Source organism: Hemiscyllium ocellatum, chromosome 12 (assembly GCF_020745735.1).
Source record: "Hemiscyllium ocellatum isolate sHemOce1 chromosome 12, sHemOce1.pat.X.cur, whole genome shotgun sequence".
NCBI classification, from domain to species: Eukaryota; Metazoa; Chordata; class Chondrichthyes; order Orectolobiformes; family Hemiscylliidae; genus Hemiscyllium; species Hemiscyllium ocellatum.
The window spans coordinates 59317585-59340092 of NC_083412.1; the positions used below are offsets into that span (position 1 = coordinate 59317585).

A 22508-nucleotide genomic window follows, 5' to 3' on the forward strand; every position below is an offset into this window, starting at 1 on the left:
TATTGATTCTCCTGCTCCTCGGATGCTGCCTGACCTGCTGTGCTTTTCAAACGCCACACTTTTTGACTCAAACCTTCCATACCTGGCAAATCTTTTCTGAATCATCTCAAGCTTAACAAAATCCTTCCTATAACTGGGAGTCCAGAACTGGACACAGTGTATCAAAAGAGGACTCATCAATGTCCTGTACAACCTCAACATGACTTCCCAACTCCTATACTCAAAGGACTGAGCAATAAAGGCAAGCATGCCAAATGCCTTTTTAACCAAACGAGTTTTACATGTGTGTGATGTAAACTTCAAAGAATTATGCACCTAAACCTCAAGGTCCTTCTATTCTACAACACCACCCAAGGCCCTACCATTAATTGCATAAGCCCTATCCTTGTTTGTTATACCAAAATGCAATACCTCACATTTATCCAGATTGAACTCTATCTGCCATTTTTCAGCCCATTGACCCATTTGATCATGATTTCCTTGTATTCTTAGAAAACCTTCTTCACTGTCTACTATGCAACTAATGTTGGTGTATTCTGCAAACTTACTAATCATGCCTTCTATATTCTCATTCAAACATGTATGTAAATGACAAATAAAAGAGGACCCAGAACAGATCCTGCAGGTGACAGGCTTCCAGTCTAGTCCGTCATCCGTCTCTAGGAGAAAGTGAGGACTGCAGATGCTGGCAATCAGAGCAGAAAATGTGTTGCTGGAAAAGCGCAGCAGGTCAGGCAGCATCCAAGGAGCAGGAAAATCGATGTTCCTGAAGAAGGGCTCATGCCTGAAACATTGATTCTCCTGCTCCTTGGATGCTGCCTGACCTGCTGTGCTTTTCCAGCAACACATCTTCAGCATCATCCCTCTCTGTCTCCTGCCATTAAGCCAATTATGTATCCAACTGGCAAGCTCATCCTGAATCCCATATGACTTAACTTTACTAATTAGTCTACCATGTGGAACCTTGTCAAAAGCTTTACAAAAATCCAAATAAACAACATCCACTGCTCAATCTTCATCAATTTTTGTTCACAGGTCTTGACAAGTTGACAGGTTCAAGGGGTTTAATCCACCTTTTATGCACAATCTTCTCTACACTTAACAGTCTAAAAGGGCAACCAAACCCGAACCTCAAAGGATATCAGCCTCTACACAAAGACTATCTGAAATGCACCGAAAACAGACCTGCTCTTAACTGATCTAATCCCCATGCTCTGTGTTCCATACTTCAGGGACTTCAAAGACACACAACATCAGATATGTTACTAACTGTGAAGAATAAGTACAGCATAACCAACTATCACCTGTCTCAGAGTGTCTCTTAATCACTCTGAAATTTCTCTCACTATGTCCAAAAGACTGCCAAATCACCAAGTCATGAGTGAGCATCACCTGCAAACTTGCTGCCACAAGTTGAGGTGAAAAAACTATTGTCTTTCATACTTCTTCATAGCCCTGGTCTTCTGGACTGCCAAATGCCACGCACTCACCTGAGCTTTAAGTTGTCAAATTAGTGTTTGAGCTTTGGGTGCAGAAAGTGTGGCTGGAAATGGTGAGAAAATATTAAGAATACGCGGTCAGAGTAGAAGCACGGACATTTCAGAGTTACAGGAATAAACTGTGAGAGAGTGGTGCAAAATCATCCTTCACCTAATTAAGAAATTCTTTTTCCAGTCCATCTTTGCACACATCAATAATTACCTTAAATATTAATTAATGATAGTCACAAGGCATTGGTGAGGACACTTTTAGAATAATGTGTTCAAATCTGGTCTCCCTACTATAGGAAAGATGTCATGGTTCAGAAAAGATTTACAAGGATGTTGCTAGAGTTGGAAGGTTTTGGTCTATAAGGAGAGGCTGAAAGGCTGGGGCTGTTTTCCCTGGAGCATCAGAGTCTGAGGCATGATCTTATGGAGGTTTATAAAAATATGAGGGGTGTGGCGGTGTCAATTGGAGCATACAGAGCCCAAAGCTCAGCAAACTGGTCCCAGAGTCTGCGCTTGGACGTTCCGATGTAGAGGAGACCACATTGGGAGCAACAGAAGCAGTACACCAGGTTGGAGAAGGTGCAGGTGAATCTCTGCCAGATTTGGAATGATTGTTTGGGGCCTTGGATGGAGGTGAGAGAGGAGTGGAGGTGCATGTGATGCTCTTCCTGAGGCTGCAGGGCAAGGTGCCAGGTTGAGGAGGTGTGGGTGGGGAGTGTGGAGCTGACGAGGGAGTCACAAAGTGAACAATCCCTGCATACAGTTTACGTGTTTTTTTAGTACATCCAGATCTATCAAGTAAGTTTGTGCATCAGTTCTGCTGAAGTATGACTCCACAGCCACACCTCCAAGCGAGGTGGCTCCTTTACTGAGCTCACCCTTCACCCAATCACAGGGAGGGAGGCCAATCTGACCCCGCCCATCGGCGTCTCCACATTCCAATTGGTTCAGATACCTGTCGGTCAGCTGCCGGACGTTGGATTCGGTAATGCCCGGATGGGGCTGAGCCCTGGTCCCTGATTGGATGAGGTGACCGAGCGTCATCAGGAATCACGTGGTCTGTGGCATGGGACACTCCGCAAGTTCAGCACCGCTGACCGGGGGATGAGGGCGGAATGGAGAAGGTGCTCTGTGAAGAACATGGTATGTTACAGTACTCCTCGAGTTGTTCAGGGAACTGCCTCTGTTTGTGTGAGCTGAGCTCTCCAGTCAAATTGGAATAAATCCCACCTTTGGTTTGAACCGTTTTAACTTTAGGTTAGCAGGCATTTTAATTGGTCGTCGGAGTAGCCAATCGGCGAGGGCCCTGCGCTTTAAACCGGTCGCGGGGGCGGAGCTCTGAGGGGAAGCCTATGATTGGACCAATCAGTGTTGTAGGATGTGTACTTCCGGTTATTTCCCACAATGGGAAATGATGCAGGGACCATTGTCACCCTCTAGCAGCTGTGCTACTGAGGAGAAATCTCATTGATTCAGTGTCTCCACCCTGAGCTGAAATGTTGAAGGCATTTTTTTTCCTCTTCCACCCTTGCTTTTGGATAGACAAAGCTAATAATCATACAGCACCAGGTTTATTGAGCAATTAATTGCATGATATTATGAACGTCTGCTATAAATTCCTTGTCTTATGATCTTGCTCCACTAACTACCTGATGAAGGAGCAGTGCTCTGAAAGTTAGTACTTCCCAATAAACCTGCTGAACTATAACTTGATGTGTGATTTATAACTTAGACTACCAGAGTTGAATACCAGCACCACCTCATCACTTGGAAACACGGGCAGTGCTCCCAGAGTTATAGAACAGTACAACACAGAAGGGGTTTATTTAACCCATGTACTAGCTGTTTGCAAGAGATTCTTGGTTGACGTAACTATCTTGTCCTCTATCCCCCAAACCCTGCAACATTTAAGCTATGTCTGGTCAGATAGTTCATGCCAGCTTTTTCACAAATAATTTTTCTTCTGTGCTGTGTTGATTATTTCATCATGTGGAGGTGCTGGTGTTGGATGGGGTGGACAGAGTTAAAAATTGCACAATGCCTGGTTATAGTCCAACAGACTTATGTGGAAGCTCAGCTCCTCCATGAGCTAGCTTGTACTTTCACAAACCTGTTGGACTATAACATGGTATTGTGTGGTTATTTCAAAGTTCACATAAGGTAATGCCTTCTGGTAATCAACTGTACTGTTAAGTTGCCCTTGTCCTTTAGATTCACTCCATTGGCTTCTGTACTTGATGGATCATCCTCTATTTTGACACTATTGCTAAACACATCTTCTTTGAAATTTTAGTGACCTGTAGGGAACTTCCTAGTCAATTTTTTAGTCAGTACCTTCCCCTACTATGGCATGTTTATCTGCAAATTTAGGAGATATAGTACCTCTCTCACTTTATCATCATTGATGCTCCTAAATGCTCTTTCCAAATGGAATAGACATTTATTTCTCCTTACATTTTGATATAATATTCTTCACATATTTCTATGACCTCAAACAAAACACTGCTTGTGATCCAATGTTTAGGAGAATCAACCCTCAGTATTTACATTCTGATGAATCAGCAGTCCAAAGCCTATATATATCATTCCTAAAGGCAGAGTTCTGAACTATATATTGTAGTATCATTATGTGCAGCATTCCAAGGCTTTATGTAAGTCTAACAAAGCATTTTCCCTGCACTTTCTAGCAATTTTCATGCCCAAATATAAACAGTCAACATTCCATTAATCTTTATTAATTATTTCTTGCACATGACTGATATAATAATCTATTTCGATTTCCCAAATGAGAATTTGTTTACAGTGCAGAAACAGGCCATTCGGCCCAACAAGAACACACTGACCCTCCGAAGAGCAACCCACCCAGACCCATTTCCCTTACACCTAACACTATGGGCAATTTAGCATGGCCAATTCACCTGACCTGCACATTTTTTGAACTGTGGGGGGAAACTGGAGCACCTGGAGGAAACCCATGCAGACAGTGGGGAGAATGTGCAAACTCCACACAGACAGTTGCCTGAGGTGGGAATTGACCCCAGGTCTCTGGCATTGTGAGGCAGCAATGCTAACTGCTGTGCCACCATGCAGACTTGGGGTGTGGGGGTGTGTTATTTTAATTTTGAAGTTTTTGATTTTTGAAAGGAATTGATAAAGTAGTTAGAACAAAATTGTTTCCATTGATGGACAATAGAACGTAACAATAAAATCGGAACCCGACTATTTGGAAGAAGTTAAAAACACTCCTTTAGAAAGGGTGGTAGAATTGTAAAGTTCTTTTCCAACAAGAAACTGTAAATGCCAGGTCTCCTAACTTATTCTGAGCTTAATAGATTCTTCTAGTAAAGGGTATTACAGAATCCATTGTGACTTTGTGACTCACAACACATGTTACAGAATTCATTGTTGTTAAGTGGAATAGAGAACAGCCATGGTCTCATGGGATGATGGGATAGACTCATGGTGGCCTACTCCTGTTCCTTTACTATCAACAAAGGTTGGAATTGCTGACCAAAACCACCAAAGAATTTCAAGGTGCAGCACGTTTGAAATATGCTGACCAAGAGCTTGAAGTAAAGATATTACATGTTTTGATCCAAACAGGAAACATTGTAAAGGAACAGGAATAGGCCACCATGAGTCTATCCCATGAGACCATGGCTGTTCTCTATTCCACTTAACAATGGATTCTGTAACATGTGTTGTGAGTCACAAAGTCATCCAGAGTGCATTTGATGTTTTGGTCCTTATGTAATTTCCTGTTTGCCAGAGTTGATTTTAAAATAGTTCACTTTTGCAACTAAATGAAATGTGCCTTCAAAGTAGTGTAACTTATCAAAATAACAAATTCTCATTTAAATTCCTTTTAAGAAAATACCTTTTGTGCCTTGAAATTGACAGCGATGGTCTAGTATCAACAATCTTGCTTCCTGAGATAGTGGATTCAAATTCCATTCCAACGATTTAAGCAAAAAACATCAAGGGAATCATTCCAGTTACGTACTCCGGGCGGTGTTGCAATACTGGAGGTGCCAACTTTTGTTTCAAAATCTGCCCTCTCAAATGATCTTAAAAGATTCCATGCACTATTTGCAGAAGGGCAAGGGTGTTCTGATGGTACCTTGACAAACATTGATTTTGAGCCTATAGCCAAAATATATAACTTGAATACTTTAACGTTGTTACAGCTTTCAGTGTGCAGATTGACTGCTGTGCCTTCTACTTTATACCAGTGATTACACTTTAAATGTAGATAATCAGCTGACATTTGACATTTAGGATAGGTGCAATATAAATGTAATTTTCCCTGATGTTGACATCCTAACTCATTTCTTGATTGTGCTTTTCTATGTACTGCAGGAACACCCTGCTTTCTGAAGACTGGCGTCAGAGATGGAGCAACCAAAGGAAAGAGTTTCTATATCTGTGGAAACCGTGGTGGCTCACCGTGTATGTTCACACAGCTTGCTGAGTACGTATTGTTTGTTCAGGATCCTGATATTGAGGATGAAGTGCAAGTAATGATCGTTTTAGAGAATATTTTTAATAATGTTGGAACATTTTGGTCTGCAATGCAGTCCTTTGGTCCCACCTTTGGTGCCAAACGCAATGTGGAGTTCCAGGGGTTGTTGGAAATCAATGTACTGGGAATGACAACATTAAGTATCTTATGAATTTCTGTTATTGGTCAAAACATTTCACAGAATTACAGAATTGTTATGGTACCGTAGGAGGTTATTTGACCTATTGTCCTTGCATTGGATCTTCAAACAATTATTATAGGACAGATCTCCCCTATTGTTTTGACCAACATCTCCCTTAAGTAGCACCTGAATAAATCAATTATCTAATCATGTCTGCAATATCTAACTGTATGCACATTTGAAACAAAAGTGACTGTACTTCTAAAGTAACTAATTGTCTATAAAACATTTTGTCATGTCCTGAATGTGAAAGATAATTGTAACAATTCACATATCTGCCCAAAACGTCTCCATTGGTTATTCCTGTAAGTGAATCCCAAATATTGTTTAAGTGGGAATGAGATGATGCAATATGTACACCATGTCAAACATCTAATTGAGATATCATAATTGGGGAAGTAACACTAGTCTCCTTTGTGCTATGAAATGGAATCTTTCACATGAACTCTTGTTTAATCACTGAGAAATACTATTTTTTGTGAGTAAAGTCAGAAAGTTGCAGCAAGTGAGTGTAGAGTAATAGTTAAAATCAAATGTCCTCTTGATCTGCCTCATTTTCATTTCTATTTCAAAATGAAGAAAGTGAATAAGATACGTTTCTTTATTTGCAGTCTCCAAAAATTACTTTCCTTGTGCATGCATTTTTCTTTACAATCTGGACGGCTAGCTAAGTTATTGATGACTTTCTGGTTAAAAATGATCTTTCCAAATTTCACTGGTTTCCCCCTCCATGATCTCCAAAATCATTCAGCAAGATTCAATGTTTTATTGTCCAGTTTCCTGTCCCACAGCAAACAAGTTTGATTCCTGATCCATCTTCATATTCTTGATTGTCCAGTGCTGCTGATCAAGCTATTACTAAGGCATCCCAAATCTGTGTTCCAAGATAACAGCTCCAATTCTTAAACTGAATGAGACCATTTGGCCTACTGAGTGGAATTTTAATTCCCTCCACCCTAGTGAGATTAGTGGGGCTGGGGGGGGGACGACGGGGACATGTGTTGGGTGGGAACCAGCTGCTTTCCCACCTGTTTTTGATCGGAAGAAAGGCCCATGGATGGTTTTCTCACACAGCTGTCAGGTAATGCTGTTAATTGGTAATTAATGTCTACTTAAGGAGTTCATTGTGCCTCCATTGATATGGATGTGTTTAAAAGAATATTCTCCCAAAGAAGGGTGGTAGTTTAGATTTGGTTCTTTATAAAAAGATAATCTCACCGTAAGTTTAGTTTGAAAGTTCCAAACCAGAATTGTTTATCTAAAACCCGTAAGGTGTTGTTTGCAGCTGAAAAAGTGTAAACTCAGTTCTATGAAGACCCGAACAAGAGGCTGCCAGAATCTCAAGACTGGAAATTGAATTATCACTGAATTTAAGCCCTGTGGGTGTGATAAAGAAGTGAACTTTCTCTAGAGTTTGAATATTGGCAAGGGGTGCAGTTGGAATTAATGATATTGTTTTACTGCATGTTTTGAAATCTTCCAAAGTTTGTGATCTTTAAAGAGTTTGGTTCACTCTTTTATGTTTGTTTCTTTTGTGTAATAAATGTCGTTTGTGTTTTATGTTTAAACAAGATATGCAGCATTACGTGCTTATGTTTCAGTAAAAGACCACCTTGGTAAAAACAAAATACAGGGCGACCCCCATATCCGCGCAATCATTTTCTGCGGTTTCAGTTACCTGTGGCCCAAACATATAAAGGGGAATGTTCTAGAACCAAGGACCAGAAGGCTGCAGGGAAGGTACATTTCCCATTTAAATGAATGGTTTCACTCCTATCTGCAGATTTGGCCTTCCACGATAGGTCCTTCCTGGAACATATCCCGTGGATATAGGGGGGACTACTGTATACATATATGATCAATTAAGCTGGATTTCAGTCTAGTTGGAGCTGATTTGATTTGATTTATTGTTGTTGTCATGTGTACCTAAGTAGTGAAAATTTTTGTTTTGCAAGCAGTAGAGGCAAATTATAACAAACAAGAACATATAGATCATAGGGTGCTTGGACAGAGCGAGGCATACAACATCACGACTGCACAGGAGGTGCACAAAAGCAAGGTCAACAAATCTAACCTGACCAGTGATAACATCAGCTGGGCCCACAACAATGGGCAACTCTCAAAAGATGCAGTGTGGTTCTCTCGCTGCCTGTTCCACCAGCAAGAGTTACCTTAATGCTTCCATTATATCAAATAAATCTTGAGTAAGCTTATTGTATCTACCACCTCTGTTCAAAGTGGAATATAAAGAGCAATGTTCCACAAATTTGTTTACACAGCTTTAATATAGACACTGACTTCTCCTTTATTCTATGTGGTTAACCAAATGATATGTTAGTAAATTACTCCAAGATGCTTGTGAAAATCTCATGAGAAAATCTCAATGTCAGTACATGAATACAAAATTCAATGGTAGCATCAAAATTCATCTTTATTTACAAAATAATGACAATTACACTATGAATGTTGCACATGTACGATTGTAATTTTTTTGTTTCGAAAATAATCTTTGGATTAAATGTACCCTGTGTATTTATAAACTTGATTCCCCTTCTGATTTCAGTATAAGTGATGCAGACTCACATTTTTCAGGATAACAGTTAACACTGAGAGTCTTAACTAATTTCCTTCTCTCTCAATGTCCACCTTGCCTCTTTTGGGGATTCTGACACCAATTACAATGCCTATCATGTATTCTGTGGTTTGTGGTGATATTATCTGTCTTTCACAGCATTCCTGTGTCTCACTGCCTAGTACATACAGACTCAGTTGTGGAACTTCAGGCTATCTCTGCAAAATCAGGCACCCAGTCTTATTGGTAAGATTTACTGTTACTATTATGCAAGCAACTCCAATTTATATTTCTCATGAGCATGAAATTCATGTGGTATGCTTCTTACTCTGAAGGGCAGGTGATAGAGGGAACCTTATCATTTTTGCATTGCTTCCTGTAAATCTTTCTAGAAGTTTTCCAAGCTGATCTTGTGGAAGAGATGCATTAATTCATAGACTAGTGGAGATATTGCAGTTTCTTCTTTATACTGTGGTTTGGATTCTTTGGACATATTCTCCTTTCCAAGTGGAGTGAACTGATTTAGATATATAACCTTTTTGAATCCCAAAGTCTGGCTGTACAGCCATAGGCCTTAATTTTAAGTCGCACTGTCTGAGACAATATTGTCATTGCTCACTTCCACAAAGCATCATAATCGTTGTTTTGCTTCTGTGTACAATAGATAGCCACTGACTGAACTGGTTTAGTTTTCTCAATACAGTCTCCAATATGTGTTGGCATATATAGGTTTATTGATGTGAAGCATTTATCAGCATATTAATTTCCCTCCCAAAGCAGAACGATTATATAGGGCCAGAACATTTCTGATTTTCTGTACTTATCCCCTGCTTTTTCTGTAGGTTATACTATCGCTGTGTGAAAGGGAAGGCTGATAATCTGAAATGGTGTGGAAATATTCCTTGGCAGGTAAGGGCAGTTAGGAATTTACATTTGACATTTGTCAAATAGCTATGTTTTTGTAATGCTGATGACCAGTTACATTCTGACAAAACCAAAGACTTACATTATTGTTATTTTAAGATGTTGGAAAGTTTTGCCATGGTTCCAAGTTTTTGTTTTTGAACCAGTGTCATCAAAACACAAAGGAAAACCTCACTTTTTTTTTAAAAGTGTCTTCCTTTTATCCAATTAACCTGTTAATTTTTTTTCACTGTTAAGGAAAGCCACATGAATCCAAAACTGCAGGTTGGACATTAATTCCTGTGCTTTACTTAAAGTCTCTTCATTTATAGTTACAATTTACAGGAATGTAAACCCAACTTTGTGAGGATATTATTGTGTGAAGCCTGTGCACGACAATTGCTGTTGGTGAATTCTCCCGACTCCAGTCTTCCTTTCCATTAAAACTAATAAGACAGGTGAATGTTAAAATTCCCTGCAGAACATGATAGGGAATGCCCACAATTATAGGTAGCCTCCAGAATTGTGTATTCATATTTTCTCAATTATCCATGAACCTTTCAGGACAAAAGAATTGATTATGCTTTTAAAAAGAAATCGATTCAGCTTTGTGCACAAATTTTTTGCTTTAACTGAGAGGCTGAAGGTTTGCTTCAAGCAAGACCTGAACAGTGTGAACAGCAATATTTTTCACTTTGCCTAAACTGGTGTAGAATTTGAACCAATGGTGCTCATAAGAAACATGGTTACTGTTTCTTTCTCAAACCTTTGCTATCAATACCAGTCAACTGCTTATCTGTCTATTAAAGCACTGCACCTTTCAGACCTGCAAATGCAAATCAATTTGTTGATATGGCGAATCTCTGTTGTGCTAACTAAATGAAGTCACATTCATTAGTTGGTATGATTCAATTGTGTTGATATTGAAATTACTCTTCAATCTCTTTCAAAGAGACCAAAGAATAGAATCAGAGAATTATTACAGCCCAGTAAGAAACCATTCAGTCCATAGTCTCCGTGCCAGCTCCCTTCAAGAGCAGCTTGTCTTGTCCCACTCCCCTACTTTTACCTGTAGTCCTGCATTGTTTTTTTGAAGAGAATGATCAAATTCTCTTTTGAACGCCTCAATTTAAGTTTGCATCTGCCATGCTGTCATGGAGTGAAAGTTTGGAAAGTGGAACTCTTCTGTAAAGCTATATACTTTTATTGTGCTTTCAGTTCAGGAGCAGTGTGAATGTTATGCTTTAAATACTGTGTCCTGTATTCGATCTTTGCTCTTCTCGTGCTGCCAGCATATGAGGCTGACCTCAAATGCAGGAATGGTTAATTATGCATTTAGGACTGGCAACCTTGTCTTGATAAAGAAACAATATTCCACATGGATTTATTCAACTGATTCTCAGATAAACTACAATTTGCCAAAATAAAATAGTAGACCATGTGTAGCATGCATTCTTTTTTTGACTGTAAACAGGACATTGATGTTTGTATTTTCCAGGAACCAAATTCAACAGAGAGCAGTACCCATCATGATGGAGAACTGTCCCACCGTCATGAAAAACATAATCGAAATCCTTTCCGAATACCGAGTGGAAATGGGAGTTCAAAGCCTTTTACCTGGAAAGCTGCCGCTGCTAATAGTAACAAAGAAACATCTGAGTCTGCAATAGATAAGAAAGATAATAAGGATGGTGATGACTGCTTGAAGTCAAACGGTTTACCAATTACAGATAAGCAAATAGTGAAGAAGTCTCCTGATGGGTTCAAGATCAAGGAGAAGTCATGTAGTGAGGCTAGAAAATCTGTTACTAAAGGTTCTGAAGGAACTCAGCATGATGTATCTCATCTCCCTGCATATGATACTCATACAGAAAGAACTGATTCTTCCAAAAAGGAGAAGGGTAACCATTTACAATATATAAAGCCATCTAGTCTCTTGGAAACAGACAAAGAAAATGTGTTAACACCATCCCCAGACATGGACAAAATGAAGGTGCAGTTAGGAACTGAGAAAAAGCATGTTCATGAAGAGTTATCTAAGCACTCACCACATCATGGGGATACTGTAATCAAGAGCAGTGTGCTCTTGAAAGGGAAACAACAAAGGGACACACAATCATCAAGCAAGAATGGTGGATTTAGTTGCAAAAGTGAAAAATCAAATAACACTCTGAATTGCTGTACAGCCAGGATCCCCCAACAGACCAAATCAAAAGACAATCTGGAAAACTCCCCAGTACAGACTCAAGGCACTAAAGCTGAATGCACTGCTACTGCAGACAATTCAGTTCTTTGTACGCACAGTTCTAACTCAAATAGTAAAACGAATCAGGAGCTGAAATCATATGGGCAAATTCATGCAGAATCACCTGTCTGTATTACAGCAGAAAATAGCTGCTCCAAGTTAGAACAAAGTACAGATGGCAATCAGTTGGTGGACATTAAGCAGAGAGCAGCTACTGAAAAAACAGATCTAAGTAATGGACAGAGAACGATCACAGCCTTTCCTGGTTTTGAGTATAAATCGACATCCATGGAGACCAAGGAATCTGTGGCACTACATAATCACCTGACTGCTCAGCTTAAACAGAAAAAGGTAATAAGCACAAGTCGTGATAACACAAGAATTAGACATCAGCGTTGTTTTATCATTCTTAGGAATGGCAAAGGTGCTTACATCCCAAACTATCCTTTTGAAGATGTGATGGGCCTCTTGAATTGGAGGAACTTGCTGGATGGGCAATAATAGGATTAAAACATTTAAAGTCAGCAAGAATGCTTACTCCTTTGAGTGTGGAAAGGAGTTAGAATGTCATTGTTGAGATTGTACAGGGCGTTGGTGAGGCCTCGTCTGGAGTATTGTTTGCAGTTCTGTTTGTCCTGTTATAGGAAGGATATTATTAAATTGGGAAGGGTTCAAGAAATGACTTACCAGTATGTTTAGATTAGATTCCCTACAGTGTGGGGGCGTGCCTTTGGCCCAACAAGTTCACACTGATCCTCTGAAGAGTAACCCACCCAGACCATTTCCCACTGAATGATGCACCTAACACTATGGCAATTTAACACAGCTAATTCACCTAACCTGCACATCCTTGGACTGTGGGAGGAAACTGAAGCACTCGGAGAAAACGCACACAGATGTGGGGAGAACATGCAAACTCCACACAAACAGTTGCCCGAGGCTGGTATTGAACCTGGGATCCTGGTGCTGTGAGGCAGCAATGCTAACTACTGAGCTACCGTGCCACCCCTACCTCAATAAAACAACAGATGACACAGTGTTGCTGGGATCGGAGTGTGAGAGTTATAAAAATAGCTTGGGAACTTTGTCAGTGGAGTGTAGGAATTGAGGGATGGCCTAGAAGTTTATAAATCACGTAGGACATAGACAAGGTGAACAGCAAAGGCCTTTTCCCTAAGGTGGGGAAGTTCAAAACTAGGAGACATACTTTCAAGGTGAGAGGAAAAAGATTTTAAACAGGACATGAGGGGTTAATGAGTAGAATTAACTGCCAGAGGAAGTGGTGGATGCAGGTGCAGTTACAATGTTTAATAAAAGAAATTTGGAAAAGTACATGGATGGGAAATATTTAGAGGGATATGGACCAAACTCTGGCAAGTGGGACTAGTATAGTTTGGGAACATGGACTAGTTGGATTGCAGAGTCGGTTTCCATGCTATATGACTGTGGAAGAATGAAAGAACAGCAATGTACTTCTGATCTGGATGGTGTCAGTGCTTCATGCTGTGATGCACTTGTCCTTTTAGGAATGGAAATAGCAGCATTGGAAGACGCTGCTGCAAAAGCCTTGGTGATTTGCTACAGTATATCCTGTAAATCAATAACTTGAGTAACTACTAAGAAATGTTTGAACTAAGTACACAATCAATGAGTATATTGTGATGCTGGAACAGAGTTTGCATTGAAATGTCATTTGTTGTTTTATTGAGGTTAGTGTAGGAAACCACATATGTAAGAAGATGGTACTATTCTTGTAAACAAATCTGCCAGATAATCATTGCGTTAAAGTCTGGTTAACATAACTTTTGAGGAAATTGCATATTTTAAAAGCAAGTTGGTCAGAATATGTACTTTATTTCCCGTATGAACCTAGGCAATTTATAAAAACTTTGGTGTTCTGTGATAATTGTGATTATACATTTCATGGTCACTGTATAGTATGTGAAAATCTTATTAGTACTGAAGGAATTTGTGTTAATCCTATTCATTTGTATTACTAGTCTGTAATAAGAAATTTCAAAGTAATTTCCTGAATTCTTACGGTGCAACAGATGAATATTAGAAAAATATTTTTATTTTGGTAACTCCCATTTCCTGTCACTTCTGTTTATCATTGATCTAACCAGCATCACATCTGCTTTTCCTACAGTCAGGACGGTGAGGTAATTTGGAACGTGGGAGTATCCCTAGCTGGATTTTAATGCTGTCTGTTGATTAGATTAGATTTCCTACAGCGTGGAAACTGGCCCTTCAGCCCAACAAGTCCACACCGACCCTCTGAAGAGCAACCCCACCCAGACCCATTCCCCTATATTCACCTCTGACTCATGCACCTAACACTATGGGCAATTTAGCATGGCCAATTCACCTGACCTGCACGTTTTTGGACTGTGGGAAGAAACCAGAGCATCCGGAGGAAAGCCACGCAGACACTGGGAGAATGTGCAAAACTCGCATAGACAGTTGCCCGAGATGGGAATTGAACCTGGGTTCCTGGTGCTTTTGAGGCGGCAGTGCTAACCAGTGAGCCACCATGCCACCCATGGGCCAGCGTGAATGGAATGTATCAGTATCAAGTTTAATCTGACGAAAGCCACATACCATGGCTTTTGGAAATCTGAAACAAATAGAATGCAGGAGAAACTCAGCAGGTTTGGAGCATCTGTGGAGACAGTTTTAATTCTGAGTCCAAATTGACTCCTCCTCTGAACTGATTTAAATTTAATCTGTTTCAAATATGTGGTTATTTATACTGCTTTATCCTTACTTTATCACACAGTGAGTTACCAAAGAGACCTATGAAGAAGTTCACGAATAGTTTATTACATTCATGATTGAACAGCAGGAATAAAAAGACCTGCTTAGTTTGGGAAAGAAAAGTAAAGGATAATAATACTTGGAAGTAATGTTGTTTTCAAGTCTAAATCTTTTTGTCCAGAATACTCTGAGAACAGTGAATGTTGCTGCCCTCCCTGATAAAGGCCAGAGGTTAATAAATCAAGTTAAGGACCTGGAGGATGCTCTTGGTGCACTTTGCCTGACTCCAACAGATCTAAATGAGGAAGGTACTGTGTTGCATTTAGAATTAACAAAACACTTTCTTGAATGGGCGAGCGAAATATTTTCAAAGTTGTAGGACTGTTTTATACAGTGTTAACTTAAATCTCATAATGAAAATGAACTTTATTCACTGAAACTTTTTTTTAAAAGAAAGTCCATTAAGCCCCTTGAGCCTACTCTGCTTTCCAGTTACAGAGGAACCTCGATTATCCAAAGGACACAGGCGGGGAGTATTTTGTTTAGTTAGTTTGAATGCCGGCTAGCATAGTTTAACCAAGCTTCAGGACCTTGCGATCTTGCCGGATAATCTGATGCTCAGATAATAGAGGTTCCTCTGTAGATTAAAGCTGATTTGAATATCTGTTCCATGAGCCCACTTGATTCCATATCCTTGTAGTATTCCTGAATCTCAGAAACTTATCCATTTAAATTTTAAAATTTTCAATCGGTCTTGCCTTATGGGCCTTTTGGGGATGAGGATGTTAGATTTTTCTATCTCTTGCTTGTAGAAATGCTTCCTGGCAGCTCAAATTGGACATGTGCATGTTCTGGCCATGCTTTTCCAAGCAGGCAGCAAGTTTTGCTCTGATTTCATGGATTGGGAATTTGCGTTCAAGTAGATCAGAGACCCTGAATCTGTAGTGGTTTGTCAGTCAAGATACTGTAGTATAGCATTGTACTATATGAATTGCTACGTAATTTATAACTCTCATCTCAATAAAGTCGTCAAAGTTAAGTACTTCTTGGAAGCCGGGGTCATCTTTTATGCAATCGGAGTTGGTAATGGTTTATCTCTATTCACATTGTGCTGACAGTTAAGCCATAAAGGGAATTGAAACTCAAACTCAACAAAGTCTTTCTCTGTAGACGATGAAACAGAGAATAGTCATATCAACCCCTTCGACAAAAGTGGCACCATCTTACAGACCAAGCTTGCACCCCATCAGGATCCTCCATCTGATGCAACAACTTCACATTCCAATTACACTTCTTCCCTGGGATCAAGTCAACTTCATAGCCAGCTGTATGGAGGTAAAATATTACAAGATAGCATTTTTCTAAGAAAAAAACTGCTGTTAAGGAATGGTACAGCATACAAACAGGCCAGTGAACCTATTTTCTTTTAAGACCTTTTACCATTCCGAGTATACTGCTATTTTGGGACATAGTTTGTTTTACCTGGCATGGTTGGGGTAAGTTTTATAGCATAGTTCATTCTGTCCTCTACAAAAGTTGTCTTTGTATGGAGGGAAGGTCACCTGTGTTACATTGTTTATTGTTGAAACCTGATCTGGAGCTCAATTAAATGGAGATAAAATTGCTTCTCGTTATAAATATAGAAATTATAAATTTCGGAGAAGTATGCAATGAGAATTTGAATTACTTTTCTGTGGATTTGAGGACTTGAGTTTGAATTTTGTTGTCAAATACAGAATGTGAAATGTTTTTAAGCTGCCCTTTCTTGATTTCCTGTAGTCCCACAAGGAGTGTAATTCTCTTTGCATATTGTGAATTGACTAATTTTTATGATTTCAGCTCATTTTCAGCAACAAGTCCTATATGGAGGACGGATGACAGAGGAAAGACTCCTTACTGTCAAGAACATAACCAGTGAAGCTATTGAACAACTCCATAGATCATTGGAGTCTTGCCCAAATGCATCTGAAGAGGCTGAAGATCCACCATATCTAAAGGTAATTGAAAATGAAATGTAGTCCAGAACAATTTCCTTACTTGGTGCACCATGTTGAATACACAAAGTATAGGATATTTTTCCAATATAGTGATCTTCGTCGTCTGATTAATGTTTTTTGTTTAAAGCTGCTCAGTACAGTTAGATGAGAGAGGCAGTTTCTCTCGACAAATTCAGACTTGCCTTTTTGTGTGTATGGTTTTCTTGCTAGGTATATTAATTGTCCACTACTGTTATGCTTATGCTTAACAAGGTCTTGTCTCTGAAATGATCATTATGCAGCAACAGATAGGTAAGCGGAGTGCTGGATTTTGATGAAGTAAGATATCCCATACTTCTGCAATCCTCGGTGGCTTTCTTCTGAAGGTTTTGAAGCACTAAATATTGTAGGTTGAAGCTGTAAGACATTTGTACCTAGGTTTTGAAATGATTTGCATGATATAACACTCCAGAAGATGTAAAGTATGGGGAAGTAAAATCCGTTCCTTCCTACCATATTTTAAAACTTGTGTTGACCATCATGTATAATGGCTGCTTGTTAACTGAAAATTGCTTCTTCCTCTCAGTGTGTTATTTGGAAAACCTGGACTGCTGGATTTAATTGAAGAATCCAGTGTCAACACTGAATAAGATAAATCGGCATCTCCTGGTTGTATTGTTCTTCCAACTTTTTTTGTGGAATTCAATTGTAACAAAATCAATTGTAACGGTTTTGTTTCAAGATTCACTTTTTGAGACACAATTTCTTTCATATAAAGAGAAACACACAAACCATGATGCATGAACCCTATTAGTCCACGAATTACAGAACAGTACTTATGAATATTGTTTTTATGATAAACCAAGAGCTGGAGTAGATTTTTAATTAAGTTTGCATTTTGTAATTTTAAGAAAAATGTGTAGCATTTAGTTAACCTTGTTTTATATCTCTTGTGACTTTAGGTGTCCAGGTCAATATCAGGAATTTTGTGTTCACTTGCTTTTGTTTTTAAATGAGATTTTACAACCTCGAAATAAAGAGCAGGGGGTGAATAGCTGAGCGCACTGAAAGAAGGTTGAGGAAAAATAACCTGCTGCTGAGCAACAGGGATCCAGGGATTTGGAAATGGAAAAATACAGAAAGTTGGTCAGTTTGTGTGTGGGTGTGCTAGAAAGTGAAAACTGAAGTGTTAAATTCTTTAGCCAGGGATCCAGCACAATGACTGCTCGAAGGTTCTTTTATAGAACTCCTGCTTGCTTTTGAAGTTGAAGTTATAGTGAGTTTAGTTTAGCTTTGTTTTTGGTGTCTCTGCATGCAGTTTGAAATTTGAATGGGAACTGGCTGCATCTGGTCCAACCTGAGTAAGATCTTTGATATGGAGGTAGTGGCAATTCTTTAGAGTTTTAGAGGTTTGTAAGGGTATTACTGGGCTAAAAGGGGTAGTGTAAATGTGAACGATTTTCTTATGGAAAATTTCAAACCTTATCTAATATACTATAGTTCATGCTTTAATTTGTGTAATAAACATTTTATTCTTTATGCTAAAAATACACTGGCAAGCTTTTTTACCCCTGTAACAACAGACTCCATAGTTTTTTTTTTAAAAAAAAACAACTTTTTAAAAAAGGTCTGTGCTCCAATAAGCCATATTTACCAGGTGTGATCTGACTTGCCCAGAATGAACCTCAGCTGGAATCCTAACTGTTTGCATAGTGCAATACCAGCTTTATTGAACTTCAAACATCGTCATTTGTGGTCAGTTTTCTCTGACTATGTTATCAACCCCCCTCTCTGTCAAATAGAATTTGAGTTCAATCTCTTTTCGTTTAAACTGAAAAGCAAAAAGACTATTTTGAAGTACTGGTTATAGTTCATGTCTAAAAAGTTGTAAAATCACTATTACAGATTCATAGGCTGCAGCAGATTTTCTCTTGTCATCACATTACTAGTCATGTCTGTAAATGAGCATTCCATCTCCTATAATCTTTGTTATTCAGTATCTAATTAAAATATAGCATAACATAGAGACCTTAACAGTAAGCCAAAAGTCATCTAGCATCTCTCAGTTAATACATTTTATTTGTAGATTCATAAGGTGCCTTAAGAACACAACAAAAATATAAACAGTACAGGAAGTCCTTCAGGCAGCAAGAATATGCATTATATCTTGGAGAGGACAGGTTGTGATTTTATATTACCATCTCACTAAAACGCATTACCAGATGCGCACACTGGATTTGTGTGACATTATTGGAATAGTTGAGCATGATGGATATCATGTTGTGCAATGCATTTTAATGTGGAATAATACTATTGTTATACATTCTAGCCACAACTGATATGGATATTATGATCTGGATGCAGTCAAAAAACCTTTTTAATTGATGAAGCTGATATGTCTATTTTCTTGCAGGTCTCAAACCATCAAACAGAAAATTCATTGATCATTAGGATCATACAGCTTCTTGTTAGTTTGCTTATGACACTGTGATGGAATTATATTTGCTCCTTTTGATGTCTCTATCCCTGAAGGCAGACTTAACTGATACAAGGTTGAGATATTGTTTGTTTTAATCTATCAGCTGTATGTTCCATCTGAAATTGCATTGCACCAGACGACATCCATCATGCTCAACTATTCCCATAACATTCCACAAATAGAGAGACTGTGTGTAGTAGCTCATTTTAGTGTGATGGCAGTATAAAATCGCAAACTGTCCTGACCAAGGTGTAATGCACACTCTCTTGCTGCTTGAAAGATAACCTGTAGTGTTTTTGGTTTGATTTTATTTTTAAGGCACTTATTTTTATGAGGACACAAATTTATGAACCAAGAGATGCTAGATTTTTTTTAATTGGCCAGGCATTGCATTACGTGAATGTAGGTTTGCTTGCTGAGCTGTAAGGTTAGTTTTCAGACATTTTGTCACCATACTGGGTAACATAATCAGTGAGCCTCTGGATGAAGCACTGGTGGTATGGCCTGCTTTCTATTTGTGTTTGGGTTTCCATGGGTTGGTGGTGTCATTTCCTGTGATTATCATTTCATGTGGTGACACCATTTCCTGTTCTTTTTCTCAGGGGGTGGGACATTGGGTCCAAGTCAATGTGTTTGTTGGTAGAGTTCCAATCTGAATGCCATGCTTCTCTGAATTCTCGTGCGTGTCTGTTTGGCTTGACCTAGGATGGATGTGTTGTCCCAGTCGAAGTGGTGTCCTTCCTCCTCTGGATGTAAGGATACTAGTGAGAGTGGGTCATGTCTTTTTGTGGCTTGTTGATTATGTAACCTGGTGGCTAGTTTCTGCCCGTTCATCCAATGTAGTGTTTGTTACAGTTCTTGTATTTTGTAAATTACGTTAATTTTGCTTGTTGTCTGTACAGGCTCTTTCAAGTTCATTAGTTGTTTTAGTGTGTTGGTGGGTTTGTGGGCTACCATGATGCCAAGAGGTCTGAGTAGTCTGGCAGTCATTTCTGAGATGTCTTTGAGTTTCTGGATGTGTGTGCTTGTTTGGGTTTGCTGAGAAATCGGCAGACTGTGTTTGTTCGTTGAGTACCTGTTCTTTCTGAATACGCTGTCTCGGTGATTTTTGTTTGCTCTTCGTAGTTTTTCTGTGCTACAGTGTGTGGTGGCTCATTGAAGAAATGTTCTCATGCAGCTTCATTTGTGGATGTTGGGATGATTGCTTCTGTAGCTCAGTATTTGGTGCGTATGTGTTGTTTTCCTGTAGACGCTGGTTTGAAGTTCCCATTGGCTGTTCGCTCTACAGTGGCATCTAAGAATGGCAGTTTGTTGTTGTTTTCCTCCTCTTTAGTGAATTTTATGCCAATAAGGGTATTATTGAAGGTGTCCTCCTAATTTGTAACGTTTAGTGATGACAAAGGTGTCATCCACGTGGCGGACACAAAGTTTGGGTTCGATGATTGGCAGAGCTATTTGTTTGAGTCTCTACATTATTGCCTCTGCTAAGAACCCTGATATCGGAGATCGGTGTTCAGTTTGTTGTAGGTTTTGTTAAAGGTGAAGTGGTTGGTAAGGCATAGGTCCACTGGCTTGACAATATTGTCCTTGCTGATGTAGTTGGTGTTTGGCATCATGGTAGCCCACAAACCCACCAACACACTAAAATGGCAGCTAATGAACTTGAAAGACCTGTAGAGATGACCAGCAAAACTAATGTCATTTACAAAATATCTTACAACAACTATAACAAACACTACATTGGACGAACAGGCAGAAAACTAGCCACCAGGATACATAGAACATAGAACATAGAAAGATACAGCGCAGTACAGGCCCTTCGGCCCTCGATGTTGCGCCGACCGAATCCTACCTAACCTACACTAGCCCAATAACTTCCAAATGCCTATCCAATGCCCGCTTAAATGACCATAAAGGAGGAGAGTTCACCACTGCTACTGGCAGGGCATTCCATGAACACTCAACCCGCTGTGTAAAGAATCTACCCCTAACATCTGTCCTATACCTACCACCCCTTAATTTAAAGCTGTGTCCCCTAGTAACACCTGACTCCATTAGCGGTAAAAGGTTCTCAGTGTCGACCCTATCTAAACCCCTAATCATCTTATACACCTCTATCAAATCTCCCCTAAACCTTCTCTTCTCCAATGAGAACAGCCCCAAGTGCCTCAGCCTTTCCTCATAAGATTTTCCTACCATTCCAGGCAACATCCTGGTAAACCTCCTCTGCACTCGTTCCAATGCCTCCACATCCTTCCTATAGTATGGCGACCGAAACTGCACACAATACTCCAGATGAGGCCGCACCAGAGTCTTATACAGTTGCAACATGACCTCAGGACTCCGGAACTCAATTCCTCTACCAATAAAGCCCAGTACACCATATGCCTTCCTCACCTATTTACCTGGGTGGCAACTTTCAGAGATCTGTGTACATGGACACCAAGATCCCTCTGCTCATCCACACTACCAAGTAGCCTACCATTAGCCCAGTAATCCATCTTCTTGTTACTCCTACCAAAGTGAATGACTTCACACTTAGCTACATTGAATTCCATTTGCCACATTTCTGCCCAGCTCTGCAACTTATCTATATCCCGCTGTAACCTACCACTTCCTTCCTCACTATCCACAACTCCACAGACTTTTGTGTCATCCGCAAACTTGCTTACCCAGCTTTCAAGCCCTTCCTCTAGATCATTTATAAAGATAACAAAAAGCAATGGTCCCAAAACAGATCCTTGTGGTACACCGCTAGTAACTGCACTCCAAGATGAACATAGTCCATCAACTACTACCCTCTGTCTCCTTCCAGCCAGCCAATTCCTAATCCAAACCTCTAATGTATCCTCAATGCCATACCTCCGTAGTTTTAGCATTAGCCTACCATGGGGAACCTTATCGAACGCCTTACTAAAATCCATATACACAACATCTACTGCTTTACCCTCGTCCACTTCCTTAGTCACCTTCTCAAAGAACTCAATAAGGTTTGTGAGGCACGACCTGCCCTTCACAAAACCATGCTGGCTATCCTTGATCACGTTATTCCTATCCAGATGTTCATAAATCTTATCCCTTACCATTCTCTCTAAGACTTTGCCCACCACTGAAGTCAGACTCACTGGCCTATAGTTACTAGGGCTATCCCTACTCCCTTTCTTGAACAAGGGGACCACATTCGCTATCCTCCAGTCCTCTGGTACTATTCCCGTTGACAATGACGACATAAAAATCCAGGCCAATGGCTCTGCTATCTCCTCCCTAGCTTCCCATAGGATCCTAGGGTAAATGCCATCAGGCCCAGGAGACTTATCTATTTTCATCCTCTCCAATATTCCCAGAACCTCTTCCCTGCATATTTCCAGGCCATCCATTCTAAT

At 39.7% G+C, this 22508-nt stretch overlaps 1 protein-coding gene across 2 annotated transcripts in view; it reads left to right on the top strand.

The window, feature by feature from the left end:
- The first annotated feature begins 2548 nt into the window (after positions 1 to 2548).
- Positions 2549 to 22508, top strand: part of ttf2 (transcription termination factor, RNA polymerase II) — a 56075-nt gene continuing 36115 nt past the window's right edge. For both annotated transcript variants that reach the window (XM_060833594.1, XM_060833595.1), the window contains exons 1-8: positions 2549 to 2633; positions 5850 to 5961; positions 8925 to 9011; positions 9608 to 9674; positions 11167 to 12264; positions 14852 to 14978; positions 15841 to 16005; positions 16510 to 16667. In XM_060833594.1, coding sequence (XP_060689577.1) covers positions 2606 to 2633; positions 5850 to 5961; positions 8925 to 9011; positions 9608 to 9674; positions 11167 to 12264; positions 14852 to 14978; positions 15841 to 16005; positions 16510 to 16667 — 1842 coding nt within the window. In that variant the 5' untranslated portion in view covers positions 2549 to 2605. The remainder of the gene's footprint in view (positions 2634 to 5849; positions 5962 to 8924; positions 9012 to 9607; positions 9675 to 11166; positions 12265 to 14851; positions 14979 to 15840; positions 16006 to 16509; positions 16668 to 22508) is intronic.